The sequence below is a fragment of the Rhipicephalus microplus genome, chromosome X, assembly GCF_043290135.1.
Source record: "Rhipicephalus microplus isolate Deutch F79 chromosome X, USDA_Rmic, whole genome shotgun sequence".
NCBI classification, from domain to species: Eukaryota; Metazoa; Arthropoda; class Arachnida; order Ixodida; family Ixodidae; genus Rhipicephalus; species Rhipicephalus microplus.
The window spans coordinates 327,784,375-327,801,059 of record NC_134710.1 but is presented as its reverse complement, the minus strand read 5'-3'; the positions used below and the strand labels follow the sequence as shown (position 1 = coordinate 327,801,059).

Here is a 16,685-nt window from a genome sequence, read left to right as displayed (position 1 = left end):
ATCTATGTTTGCACGTACCACGGTGTGTAATGTCTTTTTCATTACAAAACTGTGGTATGTGTGAAGGGTTTTGCACTGCTCACGCATTGACATACAAAAGCTCCACAGAATTCTGTCTGTTTTTGTTTGGGGATCGGTTTGGGAGAGGACGAGCCGCACCAACTTGTTCTGACGTGTACGTGATGGAGGTCTTGGCCTGTCGGTTTTATTCCTGAGGCAAATAGTGAACCGGTTCTGCTTCCTTAGGAATGTGAAGGACCCTTTTTGCGCAGTGTATTACAGCTCAGACTTAGCAAATTGTGCCGGTCTTTGTGGTATCCACCGAATGTATTGAAGGTGGGGTTTTCGGTTTTTTGAAGGAGGTTGTGATGGCTTATAAGTTCTTGCGTGCTCGATTCTCATGCGAATATCTGGCGGGAGTGAAACGAAGGAAGCTATACAAAGATTTTGTGGATATACTACTCCCCGTGCCTTTGTATCGCACAATATATAGTGCCAAGTCTGAAAGTGATGTCCTGAAGCGTGTCAAACATATGTATGTAGCTCCAGGAGCCAAGTCCTTTTTCCTAAGATTGCACACCGGGACACTAGAGGTAAAAACATGGTTACAGAGAAAATGAATGTATGTACCATGGGGTGTGCAAGAAAGCCCGAAACCATTGAGCACGTCTTCTTAGAATGCTGGGAAATCGTGTTCTTCTGGAATATATTACAAAGAACGCTAAAGAAAGACCTCCCTTTAGACCCACAAGGAATTCATTTCCTAACTGTGGACAACAAAGAAGGTGTCCCGTTTGACGCTGTCATGCTACTGGGTTTGCACTGCATATGGAAGGCCTGCATGGCCGCACGACATGTAGATATAGATGCATGATCGGCACACGAGTACTGCCGCGAATGAGTGGGCAGGTTCCTGGAAGCACATAAATCTATAAATCCGATACCTGAATGGGTATCGAGGATCGAGCCACTCATGAACATGAGACGATTTTAGCCATCACACGCCAGCCAAAGTTTGGTTGCTCCTTTTACCCATGCCCATTTATGTATCTATGTCTTATGTGCCTTGCATTATTACTTTTGATCCCTGACTGTATTTGTGTTTCTATGTGTACGTATAAGCAGGCAATAAAAAAAAGAGAAGAAAAAGTGCTTGTGGTGTAGTGGTAATCACATCCGCCTTACACGCGGAAGGTCCCAGGTTCGATCTCTGGCAGGCAAATGTTTTTTTTTTTTTTGGAGGCGTTTGTACGAATAGATTTGTTTATTTTCTCACAAGTGTAAGAACACACTTTCAGGATCAATAGAATAATAACTTCATGTAGTGACAAAAACGTCCCTGATGTCTCCGAAATAGCCGAATATATATTCGTTTTTCCTACGCAGCACAAGGACCCATACAAATGACCCTGTAGCTGTTTGAGCGCCCACATTTGAGGAAACGTTACGGCTCATGTGACGCAATATGTCATCTTTTAAGCAGTCACAGTAAACGGTCTGGCCCATGGCGACAGCACGAATACGTGTTCTCCACCCGTGCTTGTGGTGTAGTGGTAATCACATCAGCCTAACATGCGGATGGTCCCAGGATCCATCTTTGGCAGTCACATGTTTTCTTTCGGACGCGTTTGTACAAATAGTTTGCGTTCATTTCCTCGCAAGTGTAAGAACGCACTCTTAGGATCTCTAGAATAATCACTTCAAGTAGTGATAATAGCGTCCCTGGTGTCTCCGAAATGAACGAATATGTATTCATTTCTCTTACGCAGCACAGGAACCTATACAAATGACCCTGTAGCTGTTTCAGCCCCTACGTTTGAGGAAACGTTACGGCACACGAGACGCAATGTGTCGTCTTTTTAAGCAGTCACAGTAAACGGTCTGGCCCATGGCGACAGCAAGAATACGTGTTCTGCACCCGTGCTTGTCGTGTAGTGGTAATCACATCCGCCAAACACGCGGAAGGTCCCACGTTCGATCCCTTGCATGCACATGTTTTTTTTTTGGACGCGTTTGTACGAATTGTTTGCGTTTATTTTCTCACAATGTACGAACACATTTTCAGTATGTCTAGAAAAATCACTTCAAGTAGTGATAAAAACGTCACTTATGTCTCCGAATTAGATGAATATGTATTTGTTTTTTCTACGCAGCACAAGGACTCATAAAATGACACTGTAGCTGTTTGAGCCCCCACGTTTGAGGGCGTTACGGCACATATTGCCGCGACATATAGCCTGTATTCAAACAACGCGCTCATCACCGCGTGCACAGGGACATACATGCCTACCGTCTAGTGTTGCGCAGAGACGATGATGATAGCACGAGAACCCAGCTGGCCCCAACTGATGCGCGCCAGGCGCTTGGGACTCCTCTTTAATAAGTAGAAGAAGGCAGACATCTTTGGTGTTCTGCTTTAACGTTCTACGACCATAGTCCCTCTGAGTAGTGGGCACAGGTTCGCCCTTTATTAAATACGTTTTTTGCAGCTCGAGTCCTTTAACATCGTTACAGGATGACGCAATATGTCATCCATTTAAGCAGTCAAAGTAACAAGTCTGGCGCATAGCGACAGCACGAAGACGGGCTCTTCACCCGTGAAGGTATTAAATTGGCATACGAAAATTCAACCACAAATTTAATTGTAAATAGAGAACTCTCAAGGTGCATACAAGTACTTTCCTCCGTGCGTCAGAGGTGTCCTTTGTGTCCTTTGCTATTCGCTCTATTTTTGGAACCATTGTGTCAGAAAGTGATTCACCATGCAGGGATTAATGGTTTCAGTTTGCAGTCATGTGAAGTGCGTGTTTTGGCATACGCCGACGATATTGCCTTTTTTGCAGTTGATAGAGAGAGTGTCACTTCGTTATTAAAAATCACTCAAAGGTTTTGTGACACGAGTGTAAGTTTAATGAACAAAGAAAAAAGCATTGGTTTATGGCATGGTAATTGGGACCTTACGCCCAGTTCCTTTGGAAATATTCAGTGGCTCACGACGCCTAGTCGTTACCTAGGGGTACCATTGGACAGGTATCAAGACAGTGAAGCACTTTGGCTTGAAAAGGCTGAAGAACTGCGCGCGACCGCTGAAGGATGGGGTGGTCGTGGCTTATCAATTTTCTCTCGGTGAGCTGTATGCAACGTGTTTCTGGATGCTAAAATTATGTACTTTTTGCAAGTACTTAGTTGTAAGCGTAAAACCATTCACAAAGTCCACAGGATATTCATTACGTTCATCTAGAGCTCTACGTGGGAGAGAACATCTAGAACGATCTTGTTTCGGCGAGTTAAGCAAGGAGGGCTGTCTCTGTGCCATCTGTTTCTTAATCAAGTAATATCACGTTTCCTGCTCATTAGAGACCAGACAGACTCTTTTTTACGTTCTTTATTTCAAACAACGCTGTTACACCACATGCCTGACTTCTTGGTATCTTCAGACAGGCGAGAACGACACACCTTGTCACCGTTCTTGCGCGAAGTTGTGTTCTCATATCGTTTCTTAAGGGCGAGGTTTTCGATAGATTACCTAACTAACGTGAAAAAAAAGCGCCTTATGAAAGACTTAATACAAAATGTTTTTCCTGTGCCCCTGTACCGTTCAAGGTATGAAAAATTATATGGTCATGACGTACTAAAGCGAGTGAAAAACATGTGTATACCACCCAGTGTGAAAACCTTCTTTTTTAAACTTCATACGGGAACCTTGCCAGTAAAAACGTGGCTTGAAGAGAGAGGGATGTATGTACCATGGGGAAGCAGCTGTCTCCTGTGTAACAAACCTGAGACGATTGAACATGTGTTTATTGATTGTAAGAACGCTATTTTTTTTAAACATTTTACAGAGGACTTTAAAAAAAGATGTACCTCTTACTTCATATGGAATTCGTTTTTTGCCTTGTGATAGTTCTGTGCAAAATTTGGATGTTATATTTGTACTTGGTCTTCATTCGGTTTGGCGTAGTATGCTATCGTACAGACACTGTGATGTGAGAGTTCTGTCTGTTAATGAGTGTTTTGTGGAAGCTGTTATAAAAGTGCGAGATGTGTATAAGGCTACCGACTGTGTTGAAGATGTAATATCTTTGTTTGACGCGTTATCACGCATGAAGCACGTGTGATAGTGATTGTCATATTAGCTTGACCTGTAGTCAAGAAGGCAATAAAGAAAAAAAAGTGCTTGTGGTGTAGTGGTAATCACATCCACCTTACACGCAGAAGGTCCGAGGTTCGATCCCTGGCAAGCACATGTTTTTGTTTATTTTTTCGGACGCGTTCATGCAAATAGTTCGCGTTTACTTTCTTACAAGTGTAACAACACATTTTCAGCATCTCTAGAAAAATCACTTCAAGTAGTGATACAAACGTCCCTGATGTCTCCGAAATAGGCGATTATGTATTCTTTTTTCCTACGCAGCACATGGACATATACAAATGACCCTGTAGCTGGTGGAGCCCCCCACGTTTGAGGAAACGTTACGGCACATGTGACACAATATGTCGTCTTTTTAAGCAGTCACAGCAAACGGTCTGGCCAATGGCGACAGCACGAATACGTGTTCTCAACCCATGCTTGTGGTGTAGTGGTAATCACATCCGCCTAAAACGCGGAAAGTCACAGGATCCATTTTTGGCAGTCACATGTTTTTTTCGGACGCGTTTGTACAAATGGTTTGCGTTTATTTTCTCACAAGTGTAAGAACGCACTCTGAGGATCTCTAGAATAATCACTTCAAGTAGTGATATTATGAAGTCTTGGTTTGGATTACCTTTTATAAGGCCCGAGGAACCGGCAGCCGACAGCTACGATGAATGAGCCAAGATGATGATGCTACGCGACAACGATGAGGGTGCATGAGCCACACATGATAATGATGATAATGTACTGGTGAAGAGGATGCGTATACTAAATGCCCACATCAATTCCCCCCACGTGAAAGCGGCCAGCCTGGCCGTGGCAAGTCAAGGGGACAAAGAACGTCGCATGAAGGGCTTCATACGGGAGACATGGACGACCTCTGTAGTTCGATAACGGCGATCTGCTGGGGCTACAAGTGGCGTGCCGCGATAATTCATTGGTGAAGTCTCTTCAAAAACTGTGTACGGCCCGATAAACCGAGGCTGAAATTTGTCACACAAACCAGGTGTGCGAACAGGCGTCAAAAGGAGCACTTCGTCTCCAGGTTGGAAGGATACATCACGATGCGATTCATCATAAACTAGCTTTCTGTCTTGCTGGCGGGCTTCAGTGTTTATACGAGCTCGTTGGCGGCACTGTGCGAGTCGTGAAACGTATTCCTCTGAAGAGGATGGAGATGAATTCGCTTGGCAGGTAAAGAAAGAGACGTCTAGGAAAGAAGTAGGGGAGCGTCCATAAACTAGGTAAAATGGCGAGTAGCCGGTTGTTCGCTGAATGGCCGTATTGTAGGCGAAAGTGACGAATGGTAGAACAACGTCCCAGTTTTTGTGGTCTGGTTGAATATAGGCGGTGATCATGTCAGCAAGAGTGCGGTGGCATCGCTAAGTGAGGCCGTTAGTCTGGGGATGATAACTAGAGGCAGTCTTCTGAGTTGTGCCGGAAGCGTGAAGAATTTCGTTCACAAGTTGTCAAAGAAAGGCCCTTCCACGGTCACTGAGCAACACACGTGGAGCACCATGACGCAGTATAATGGCTCGGAGGATGAAATCGGCAATCTCAGAAGCTGAACCAGTAGTAACGGATGCCGTCTCGGCGTAGCGCGTCTCTTTAGCCGAACGAAAAACCATTGAAGAAAACGTAGACGATATACTCTAACGGGAGATAATCCGACCCTCAACCAGTCCTTGGTTGTCGCCCATCGTTATGGTACGTAAAAAAGACGGTTCCGTACGATTTTGTGTCGATTACCGAGCACTCCATAAGATCACTAGGAAGGACGTATAACCCATGCCACGCATCGACGACGCCCTAGATTCCTTACAGGGTGCTGAATACTTTTCGAGCCTCGACTTGCGTTCCGGCTATGGGCAAATCCCCATGCACGAAGATGATAAAGAAAAAACTGCGTTTGCAACCACGGACGGCCTATATGAATTCAATGTTATGCCGTTCGGTCTATGCAATGCGCCTGCAACTTTTGAGCGCATGATTGAAACCGTGCTGCGTGGCCTGAAATGGAAGACTTGCCTATGTTACCTCGATGACATTGTTGTCTTTTCATCGACGTTTCCTCGATATCTGCAACGCTTGGACGAGGTCCTTACTTGTCTTGCGGGCGCTGGTCTTCAAATTAACACCAAAAAGTGCCATTTCGCCAGCAGATCTATCAAGGTACTCGATCATAATGTGAGCAAGGACGGAATTCGTCCCGACCCTGATAAAACTGCAGCAGTGCTTCGCTTCCCTCACCTGACAAACCAAAAAATTTGCGAAGTTTCCTTGGTCTCGCCTCTTACTTTCGGCGATTCATACAAAACTTTGCCTCCATACCCAGCACCTCCACCACGTATGAAGTCTTGGTTTGGATTACCTTTTATTAGGCCCGAGGAACCGGCAGCCGACAGCTACGATGAATGAGCCAAGATGATGATGCTACGCGACAACGATGAGGGTGCTTGAGCCACACATGATAATGATGATAATGTACTGGTGAAGAGGATGCGTATACTAAATGCCCACAATATAAACATCCCTGATGTCTCCAAAATAGACGAATATATATTCTTTTTTCCTACGCAGCACAGGGATCTATACAAATGACCCTGTAGCTGTTTGAGCCCCCACGTTTGAGGAAACGTTACGGCACACGTGACGCAATATGTCGTCTTTTTAAGCAGTCACAGTAAACGGTCTTACCAATGGCGACAGCACCAATACGTGTTCTGCACCCGTGCTTGTCGTCTAGTAGTAATCACATCCGCCTAACACGCGGAACGTCCCACGTTCGATCCCTTGCATGCACATGTTTTTTGGAAGCGTTTGTACGAATAGTTTGCGTTTAGTTTCTCACAAGTGTACGAACACATTTTCCGGATCTCTTTGAAAAATCATTCAAGTAGTGATAAAAGCGTCCATGATATCTCCGAAAGAGATGATTATGTATTTGTTTTTCCTACGCAGCACAGAAACCATACAAATTACACTGTAGCTGTTTGAGCCCCCAACTTTGAGAACGTTACGGCGCATATTGCCTTGACATAATGCCTGCATTCAAACAACGCACCCATCACCGCGCGCACAGGGACATACATGCGCGCCCTCTAATGTTGTGCAGAGACGATGATGATAGCACGAGAAGCCAGCTGGCCCCAGTTGTTGTGCGCCACGCGCTTGGGACTCCTCTTGAAGAAGTAGAAGAAGGCAGACATCTTTGGTGTTCTGCTGAAACGTTCTACGACCATGGTCCCTTTGAGTTCTGGGCACAGGTTCGCACTTTAATAAATACGTTTTATTACACCCCGAGTACTTCAACATTGTTACAATATGACGCAATATGGCATCCATTTATAGATCGATTTGTGGGGTTTAACGTCCCAAAACCACCATATGATTATGAGAGACGCCGTAGTGGAGGGCTCCGGAAATTTTGACCACCTGGCGTTCTTTAACGTACACCCAAACCTGAGTACACGGGCCTACAAATGTCATCCATTTAAGCAGTCAAAGTAATCTGGCGCATGGCGACAGCACGAAGACGTGCTCTGCACCCGTGCTTGTGGTGTAGTGCGGGTGCAGAGCACGTCTTGTGCTTGTGGTGTAGTGGGGGAGAAAGACGAAGACGACGTTCTGAACGGACGCGTTTTTCATGTTCTCCGCTTCGAAGGATTTATCGGCCATGGGCCGAGGTGCTGCTCAGGCTTCAGCCAGCGGCAACGACTACCGTGTTGTACTTCCTCGCCTTCCCACCGGTAAGCTTGTTGTGGACTCTGTCTTTTTACATGCGGACTTAGCTGGTCGCCCCTACCGGGTTCAAGATTTTAGAGATGCTCTTCGGGACATCATTGACTTGAAGGAAATAAGCTCCATAGGTCAATTTCAAATGTCTCATGTTTGGATGGTCACATGCAAGTCAACGCTGACGAAAACAAAGTTGGTCACAAGAGGGAAATTTTTCTTCAAAAGTCGTCGATGCCTCGTTATAGACCTGGAGCCCACGGAAGTGAAGTTGAAGCTTATGTGGCTTCCTGAGCGCTTAGAGGACGCCTATGTGTGCGAGGCACTGCAAGCTTTTGGGAAGGTCAAGACAATATCACAAGAAAGCTGGAAAGTAGCGGACATGGAACAAATGCGGACGCTAAATAGGGATGTTGTTTTGTCCCTTGCTGATGGAGTTCGCATTGCGGATATTCCTCACATTCTTGTTGTCTGCGGAGTGCAAAGCCTCGTCCTGATACCTGGCCGCCCACCACTTTGCCTTCGGTGCAGTAAGGTTGGACGCATCCGTCGAAACTGCAGGACCCCTCGCTGTGACAACTGTCGACGCTTCGGTCGTTCGGCCGAAGATTGTGTTATGACATACGCCAACAAGCTGCGACAGCACACAAAACAGCCAGATGATAACCTACAAGAGCATATTATGGATGCCACCGAGGTTTTGGATGCAACGGGAGACACTCCGTCAATGTCATATGCTGCAAGCTCTACCACAAGGAATCCAGAAGAGGAAAGAAAGTCACTCGCTGTTGACACAGTTGAAAGTTTTGCGTGCAAAGAGCCAAGTGAATCATGCAAGCAGCATACCCAAAACGACTCCGCACCACCCCTAGCACAAGTAGGAGTTCCTTTGGAGAGTGCTGTTGCGCTGACCCATAAAGATGCCGAAGAACCACCAGTACAAGATAGAGACTCTGGGCTGGATGCCGCAGAAAGTTCATCACCTGCTTGCGCTGCAGCTCCGCAGCAGCTTTTTCATCATGGTGCAGTGTCGGAAGATGATATGCAGATCTCTACGGATACAGCAATACTGAAACGTCGCGCATCCTCCAGCTCGGATTCAAGCAAAGGGAGTGACACAGCGTCAGTGACTAGGGAGTCACGCCGTCACCGAAAGTCCACGCCAAAGGGGAAGTGTCGCCGATCCCGAACTAGGAGGCCTGCTGGGGGCTCACGGGAAGCCTCAGCGCCAACTCTTGGGACTGATCAAGTGGGACGATAAGCGAATTAGAAGGTAGTCACCATGGCGCAGTCTGAGCGACTCATATTTGCCACCTTGAACGTACGCGGCCTTAGGTCTTCGCAGAAACAAGCACAACTCCGTAGACTTCTCAATCGGAAGTGTCTCGACTTTGTCGCCATTCAAGAGACAAAGATCGAGAGCGAGGAAGAGACCGAGAAGGCCCTGCGGCCTTTTCTGTCTCAGTTTAATGTGTGTGTCTCACATGCTAAAGGTTTATCTGCGGGCTGTTGGTTGTTTCTGAGAAAAAGCCTACCCTGTTCAGCATTGTGCACTAGTGTTGATGAAGAGGGCAGGTATATATGCTGTGATTTTTTGTTACAAGGAGTGCCATGGAGAATCATCAATCTGTATGCGTTTAATGATGTTCCGAAACGGCTTGTGTTATTTGAAAAAGTGCGTAATTTAATTGACGTCGACAGATGCACGGTACTTATGGGAGATTTCAACTGCGTATGTGAAGCTATTGATCGTTATAATTCGTCTGGAAAAAGTGACAGGAGTGGTGAGCTTTTATCCGGTATTGTAGATAATGCAGGACTAATTGACATCGGGGTCTCGAATCGGGCAACAGCATATACAAGAGTACAAGGCAGCTCTCATGCTCGCCTTGACCGGATTTACGTGTCCTCATCACTCCTATCTCGTAAAATTTTCTGCAGCACCGAAGCTGTATCATTCTCAGACCATTGTATTGTCATAGCGCAAATTGGTGAAAATCGTCACAAACAATTCCGTCCCCAGTGGGCCTTTTGGAAAATGAATGCGAAGCTCCTCTGTGATCAAGAATTCATGAATCGCGTCCAGATAGCATTGAGGCAATCTTTTTTGATTGTTTTCATATCTTCGCTGCTTGGGAGCTTTTTAAACAAGAAGTTCGTGCTATAGCTTTAGAAATTGGGGCTGTTAAGTCTTTCTATAGAAAGAATGATGAAAAGATACTTTTTAAAAGTCTTTGCAATCTTTATGAGATGGAATGCGAAATGCCGGGAAAGTACATCAAAGATATTGAGAATATTAAGTGCCAACTACAGAGATATGATGCTGCTCGCTACCAAGGGGCACGTATTAGATCTAGGAACTAGCGCACTTTAAATTCTGAGCAACTGACGCGGCAAGCATTACTTGATGAGCAACGCCATGCGATTTCTAAAGTTATTCCAGACTTGTACTTTAACGATGTGCTCATAAAAGATAACGGAGACATTACTTTGGCGTTCGAAACGTACTATAACAGCTTATTTAGCTGTTCCTCTGATGATCTTGATGCTCACCTCAAGGCTAGTTTTGTTTCTCTTGTGAACCCCTTGAAGGACGATGATTGTGCAGTCATTAATGGGCCCATTACTATACAGGAAATCGAGCAAGCAATCGACAACTTGCCTTTATTGAAAACACCGGGGCCTGATGGCATCTCAGGCGAATTTTACAAAGCTTTCAAGAAAACGCTTGCTCCTATATTGCTGAATAATTTTCAGATGAGTTATGACATGGATACACTCCCAGAATCTTTTTGCAAAAGTCACACTGTGTTAATACCGAAAACAACTGACAAGGAAAAACTTCGCTTCGTCGAGGGCTACAGACCGAAATCGCTGTCAAATGTGGACTACAAATTTTCGCAAAAGTATTAGCAAATAGGTTGCAATTTGCTATGTCGATCCTCATTGGGTCTCATCAGACATGTGGGATTAGAGGTCGATCCGTACAAACCAATATACATGTCGCTCGAGCAGTGCTTCAATACTGTCATGGTTCTCAAAAACATCTTGCAATGCTACAGGTGGACCTTGCAAAAGCTTTTGATCGTGTTAGTCATTCCTTCCTTTTTTTCTCTTCTCGAACAAGCTAATGTTGGCAAAGTTGTTCTTAAAGCCGTTAAATTATGCTATAATGAATGCTCAACTCGTCTGATAGTTAATGGTCAACTCTCTAAGCCAGTTTCTATTCGCTCTTCTGTAAAACAGGGATGCCCGATGTCACCTCTTTTATTTGCACTTTATCTAGAACCACTGTGCTTAAGCATAATACAGTCGAGTTGCATTCGTGGCTTTAGAATATTAGGCAGTGAGGTTAAAGTATTGGCTTATGCAGACGATGTCGCATTCTTTTGCACAGATAAACCAAGTGTCGAAAATGTGGTATATACTATTGAAAAGTTCGGTGTAGTATCAGGAGCTCGTTTAAATGCCTCTAAAAGTTTAGGACTGTGGTTTGGCTTGTGGGGTAGCACACCGAACCACTTTGCAGGAATTAATTGTACAAGAACTCCTCCAACATACCTCGGTGTACCATTGCATGCATATAGATTCAGTGCGCATTACTGGAAGGAACGCGTCCCTAAGCTTGAACGACAGGCCCAGACATTTGTGGCCTATCGACTTTCGATATTTGGGAGCGCTGAAGCTTGCAATACTTTCTCAGCAACAAAACTTAACTATGTATTGCAACCTATTCATTGCGCAAGATTATATATACAACGCTTTCATCGAATTTTTGCTACTTTCATATCGTCTTCGACTTTTGAGCCCATGCGTCGTGATAATATATTCAAGCCAGTTAGTGAGGGTGGGTTAGGACTAAAACACCTTTATCTATGGCAAATAGTGTTCCGATTCTTCTTTTTTCGAGACAGTTCCCATCCTGTAATCCGTTCCTTCTTGCAGGTTACACTCGTTGATTGCTTACCAGATTTAATTGCTTCATCCAACTTTTCCGAACGCCCATGCTTGTGGGGATTCATGCTGGAGGTTTACCTCGCAGTTCAGTTCCTTAAAGCTCGCTTCTCTGTAGAATACCTGTACACAGTATCGCGCAAGGCGCTGTATAAAGACCTACTGAGTACACTCTTCCCACCTCCATTGTACCGTTCACTCTACGCCGATCTTCCAGGTCACGATGAGTTGAAGCGAGTGCGCAAAATGTACATTCCACCGAATTCAAAAACATTCTTCTATAAACTCCACTCTGAAACATTGGCGGTAAACACATGGTTAGAAAGAAAAGGTATTTTCATTCCGTCTGTTAACTGCCGTCTATGTGATGTGCCGGAAACGATTGAACATTGCTTTGTTAGCTGCAAAGATGCCATACTGTTTTGGGATGTCCTTCAGCGAGCACTGAAAAAACGTTTCGTCATTAATTCTCACACAATACGTTATCTTCTGCCAGCAGCGCTTCATGAAGTACCATATGATATGTTTTTCCTCATGGGTATGCACAACTTGTGGAAGACACGAATGCAAGACCGCAATGTAGAGCCCACCACCTCTTCAAGCGCACACTTCATTCAAATGGCGATTCACCTGAAAAACATTTACGACGAGCTAGACTTTAGACCGGACTGGTACTCCGTCTTAGAGAACTGTTTGACCTCACCCCTTTTTTGTTTGTATAACACAATGTGAAGAACTCTCCATGTGAAGAACTCGCGCTGTGTTAGGCATTTAGTGTTTATGAGTAACACTTGAACGCTTACTTTCGCGATCTGATTGTACTTTTGTTCGCTTGATTTTGTCATGATTGCCCAAGAACTTTAATAAATACCATGGTAAAAAAATGTTTGCGGTGTAGTGGTAATCACATCCGCCTTACACGCGGAAGGTCCCAGGTTCGATCCCTGGCACGTACAAGTTTTTTTTTATTTTTTCGGACGCGTTTGTGCAAATAATTCGCGTTTACTTTCTCACAAGTGTAACAACGCATTTTCAGCATCTCTAGAAAAATCACTTCAAGTAGTGATATAAACGTCCCTGATGTCTCCGAAATAGAAGGTTTTGTATTCTTTTTTCCTACGCAGCACAGAGACCTATACAAATGACCCTGTAGCTGTTGGAGCCCCCACGTTTGAGGAAACGTTACGGCACCTGTGACGCAATATGTCGTCTTTTTAAGCAGTCGCAGTAAACGGTCTGACCCAAGGCGACCACACGAATACCTGTTCTCCACCCGTGCTTGTGGTGTAGTGGTAATCACATCCGCCTAATACGCGGAAAGTCCCAGGATCGATCTTTGGCAGTCACATGTTTTTTGGACGCGTTTGTACAAATGCTTCGCGTTCATTTTCTCACAAGTGTAGGAACGCACTCTGAAGATCTCTAGAATAATCACTTCAAGTAGTGATAATCGCGCCCCTTATGTCTCCGAAATAGACGAATATGTATTCGTTTTTCCTACGCAGCACAGGGACCCATACAAATGACCTTGTAGCTGTTCGAGCCCCTATGTTTGACAACGGGACGGCACATATGAAGCAATAAGTCATCCTTTTAAGCAATCACAGTAACCAGCCTGGCCCATGGCGACAGCACGAATACGTGTTCTGAACCCGTGCTTGTCGTGTTGTGGTAATCACATCCCCCAACACGCGGAAGGTCCCATGTTCAATCCCTGGCAGGCACATGTTTTTTTTATTTTTTGGACACGTTTGTACAAATAGTTTGCGTTTATTTTCTCACCAGTGTAAGAGCAGATTTTCAGGATCTAGAATAATCACTTCAAGTAGAGATATAAACATCCCTCATGTCTCCGAAATAGACGAATATGTATTCTTTTTTCCTGCGCAGCACAGGTATCTATACAGATGACCCTGTAGCTGTTTGAGCCCCCACGTTTGAGGAAATGTTACGGCACACGTGACGCAATATGTCGTCTTTTAAAGCAGTCACAGTAAACGGTCTTGCCCATGGCGACAGCACAAATACTTGTTCTGCACCCGTGCTTGTCGTCTAATGGTAATCTCATCCGCCTAACACGCGGAACGTCCCACGTTCGATCCCTTGCATGCACATGTTTTTTTTTTTTTTTGGAAGCGTTTGTACGAATAGTTTGCGTTTATTTTCTCACAAATATACGAACACATTTTCAGGATCTCTTTAAAAATCACTTCAAGTAGTGATAAAGACGTCCCTGATACCTCCGACATAGATGAATATGTATTTGTTTTTCCTACGCAGCACAGGGACCCATACAAATGACACTGTAGCAGTTTGATCCCCCAAGTTTGAGAACGTTACGGCACATATTGCCGTGACATACTGCCTGCATTCAAACAACGCGCACATCACCGCGCGCACAGGGACATACATGCGCGCCCCCTAATGTTGCGCAGAGACGATGATGATAGCACGAGAACCCAGCTGGCCCCGGCTGATGTGCGCCACGCGCTTGGGACTCCTCTTGAAGAAGTAGAAGAAGGTAGACATCTTTGGTATCGTATTTGGGCGCGTATTCTTCTCAGGTGGTCCTGCTTATAAAATAAATCCTCTGGTTATGCTGAAACGAGAAGCCTTGAGATTGTGTCTAGGACTTCCTAGGTTTGTAGCAAACAGTTTTTTGTATCAGGAAGCACGATTACCTACATTGCCTTGCCGTTTTCGTATCCTAACGGTTCAGACGTTTCTGAAATTTTATAGCTATGCGCCAAGACGATCTGAATATAATTTTATAAATGACCCAGACAGCTTTTTTCTTGCCTATTGGCCACGCTTTCCAACACCTCAAATTGCTAATGTTCAGAAACAACTAGATAGGTTAAATGAAAAAATTCGAGATGTGATTGCGGCGCATGTTACAAATCAAACTCTTAAGATAGAATTCGATGAGATTTTCCCTTTAAGCCCAAAATACAATCCTATGTGGTCTTAAATTGCCGACTGCAGGATTATCTTGCGCACGCAGAAACAAATAACATGTAGCCACAGATGCCTCAGTAATTGATGAAAGGCAGGTGCAGGTATATACTCCCATTCGCTTGACTGGTCTTTTTCATTAAGATTACCGAATTTCACCCAGTTTTTGAAGCTGAACTGGTGGCAATAGTTCTAGCGCTGCGAAAGCTACCTTTGAATGCCGCTAACGCGATCATAATCACGGATTCTCTGTCAGTATGTACGTCGATTACGGCGTCAACAAAATCGATGGCCTTAAAGACGCTCCTTATGCTAGTTCCTCCTCAGCTGAAGCTACTGAAATTAGTATGGGTACCCGGTCATTGCAGCTTAGAAGTAAATGAAATTGCCAACTCTCAAGCCCGAGCAGCGTTGGAAGGGCCAGTACTATAAGTCCTTCCCGAAGTGGCCACTATAACTGAAAACTTGCGCTTAGTGCAGACGCTATGGAAGCAATATTTTCAACACCAGAATTTACTCACTTAAGATTTCCATGGAAAATTCATTCGTGTCCTACAAGACATTTGGAAACCATAACAACCAGATTTCGATGTCGTGTCCCCCCGTTAAGTTTCTATTCGCATAGGGCTGGTCTGGCGATATCACCACTATGCAACTTTTGTTCAGAATTGGAAACAATAGAGCACTATTTTTTATCATGTCGCCGATACAAATTGCTCAGGAAAACATTCTTAATCCTCCCATTTGCTAGCCTGGGGCTGAATTTCGATATAGAAAACATACTTTCCTTCGGTGCTTACATTCAGGGCTTCAGCCACGGATAGTTTCCTAAGCAGTTTGCAAGTACCTTAATGAAAGTAAATGAATTAAGCTTTTAATTGCATGAATATTATTCGTTCAAAAGAAATTCCAACATACACAAGAGCATTGTTTAACCATGCTGATTCCTATTTAAGGTAATGAATATTTGTCTTATCTGAACGAGTGACAAACAACTATTGCACTCCGTTTATTCTGCCTAGGGTGTCTTTTCTTTTTCTCTTTTTTCTGGTGGGGGGTTTCGATATTGAAAAAAAAACTTACTGAATCAAGTCATCGATCCTTGGTCGATCCATCTGAGTGCGTACGAGCCAAAACTGTGAAATCATCATCAGCAGCAGCATCATCTTTGGTGTTCTGCTGAAACGTTCTACGACCATAGTCCCTTTTAGTTGTGGGCACAGGTTCGCCCTTTAATAAATACGTTTTATTTCACCCCGAGTCCTTCGACATTGCTACAATATGACGCAATAAGTCATCCATTTAAGCAGTCAAAGTAACAAGTCTGCATGGCGACAGCACGAAGTCGCGCTCTGCACTCGTGCTTGTGGTGTAGTGGTAATCACATCCGCCTTACACGCGGAAGGTCCCAGGATCGATCCCTGGCAGGCACATGTTTTTTTTATTTTTTCGGACTCGTTTGTACAAATAGGTCGCGTTTATTTTCTCAATGTGTAAGAACACATTTTCAAGATCTCTAGAATAATCAGTTCAGGTAGTGAGAAAAACGTCCCTGATGTCTCCGAAATAGACGAATATGTATTCATTTTTCCTACGCAGCACAGGGACCTATAAAAATGACCCTGTAGCTCTTTGAGCCCCCACATTTGAGGAAACGTTACGGCGCATGTGACGCAATATGTCGTCTTTTTAAGCAGTCACAGTTACCGGTCTGGCCCATGGCGACAGCACGAATACGTGTTCTGCACCCGTTCTTGTCTTCTAGTGGTAATCACATCCGCCTTACACGCGGAAGGTCCCAGGTTCGATTCCTGGCAGGCACAAGTTTTTTTATTATTTTTTCGGACGCGTTTGTACAAATAGTTCGCGTATATTTTCTCAATGTGTAAGAACACATTTTCAAGAT

At 44.5% G+C, this 16,685-nt stretch overlaps 2 protein-coding genes and 4 non-coding genes across 9 annotated transcripts in view; 5 read left to right on the top strand and 1 right to left on the bottom strand.

Moving 5' to 3' along the window:
• The window catches only part of LOC119161271 (arylsulfatase B), a 150,798-nt gene that overhangs the window by 88,638 nt on the left and 45,475 nt on the right, over nt 1–16,685 (bottom strand). The gene's annotated exons all lie outside the window — the stretch shown is intronic.
• Nucleotides 1,150–1,222, top strand: TRNAV-UAC (transfer RNA valine (anticodon UAC)). The gene has a single exon. It is a non-coding gene; the product is annotated as a tRNA-Val (tRNA).
• Nucleotides 4,174–4,246, top strand: TRNAV-UAC (transfer RNA valine (anticodon AAC)). Its single transcript has one exon. It is a non-coding gene; the product is annotated as a tRNA-Val (tRNA).
• On the top strand, nt 7,756–16,349 carry LOC119161272 (uncharacterized). The gene has a single exon (XM_075879619.1). It carries the CDS (start codon nt 7,782–7,784, stop codon nt 9,129–9,131), a length of 1,350 nt encoding a protein of 449 aa, XP_075735734.1. The 5' UTR covers nt 7,756–7,781; the 3' UTR covers nt 9,132–16,349.
• On the top strand, nt 12,708–12,780 carry TRNAV-UAC (transfer RNA valine (anticodon UAC)). Its single transcript has one exon. It is a non-coding gene; the product is annotated as a tRNA-Val (tRNA).
• Nucleotides 16,140–16,212, top strand: TRNAV-UAC (transfer RNA valine (anticodon UAC)). Its single transcript has one exon. It is a non-coding gene; the product is annotated as a tRNA-Val (tRNA).

Bases quoted from the DNA above. Each gene is read 5' to 3' on its own strand.
- LOC119161272 (XM_075879619.1), top strand. From the start codon at position 7,782: ATGTTCTCCGCTTCGAAGGATTTATCGGCCATGGGCCGAGGTGCTGCT.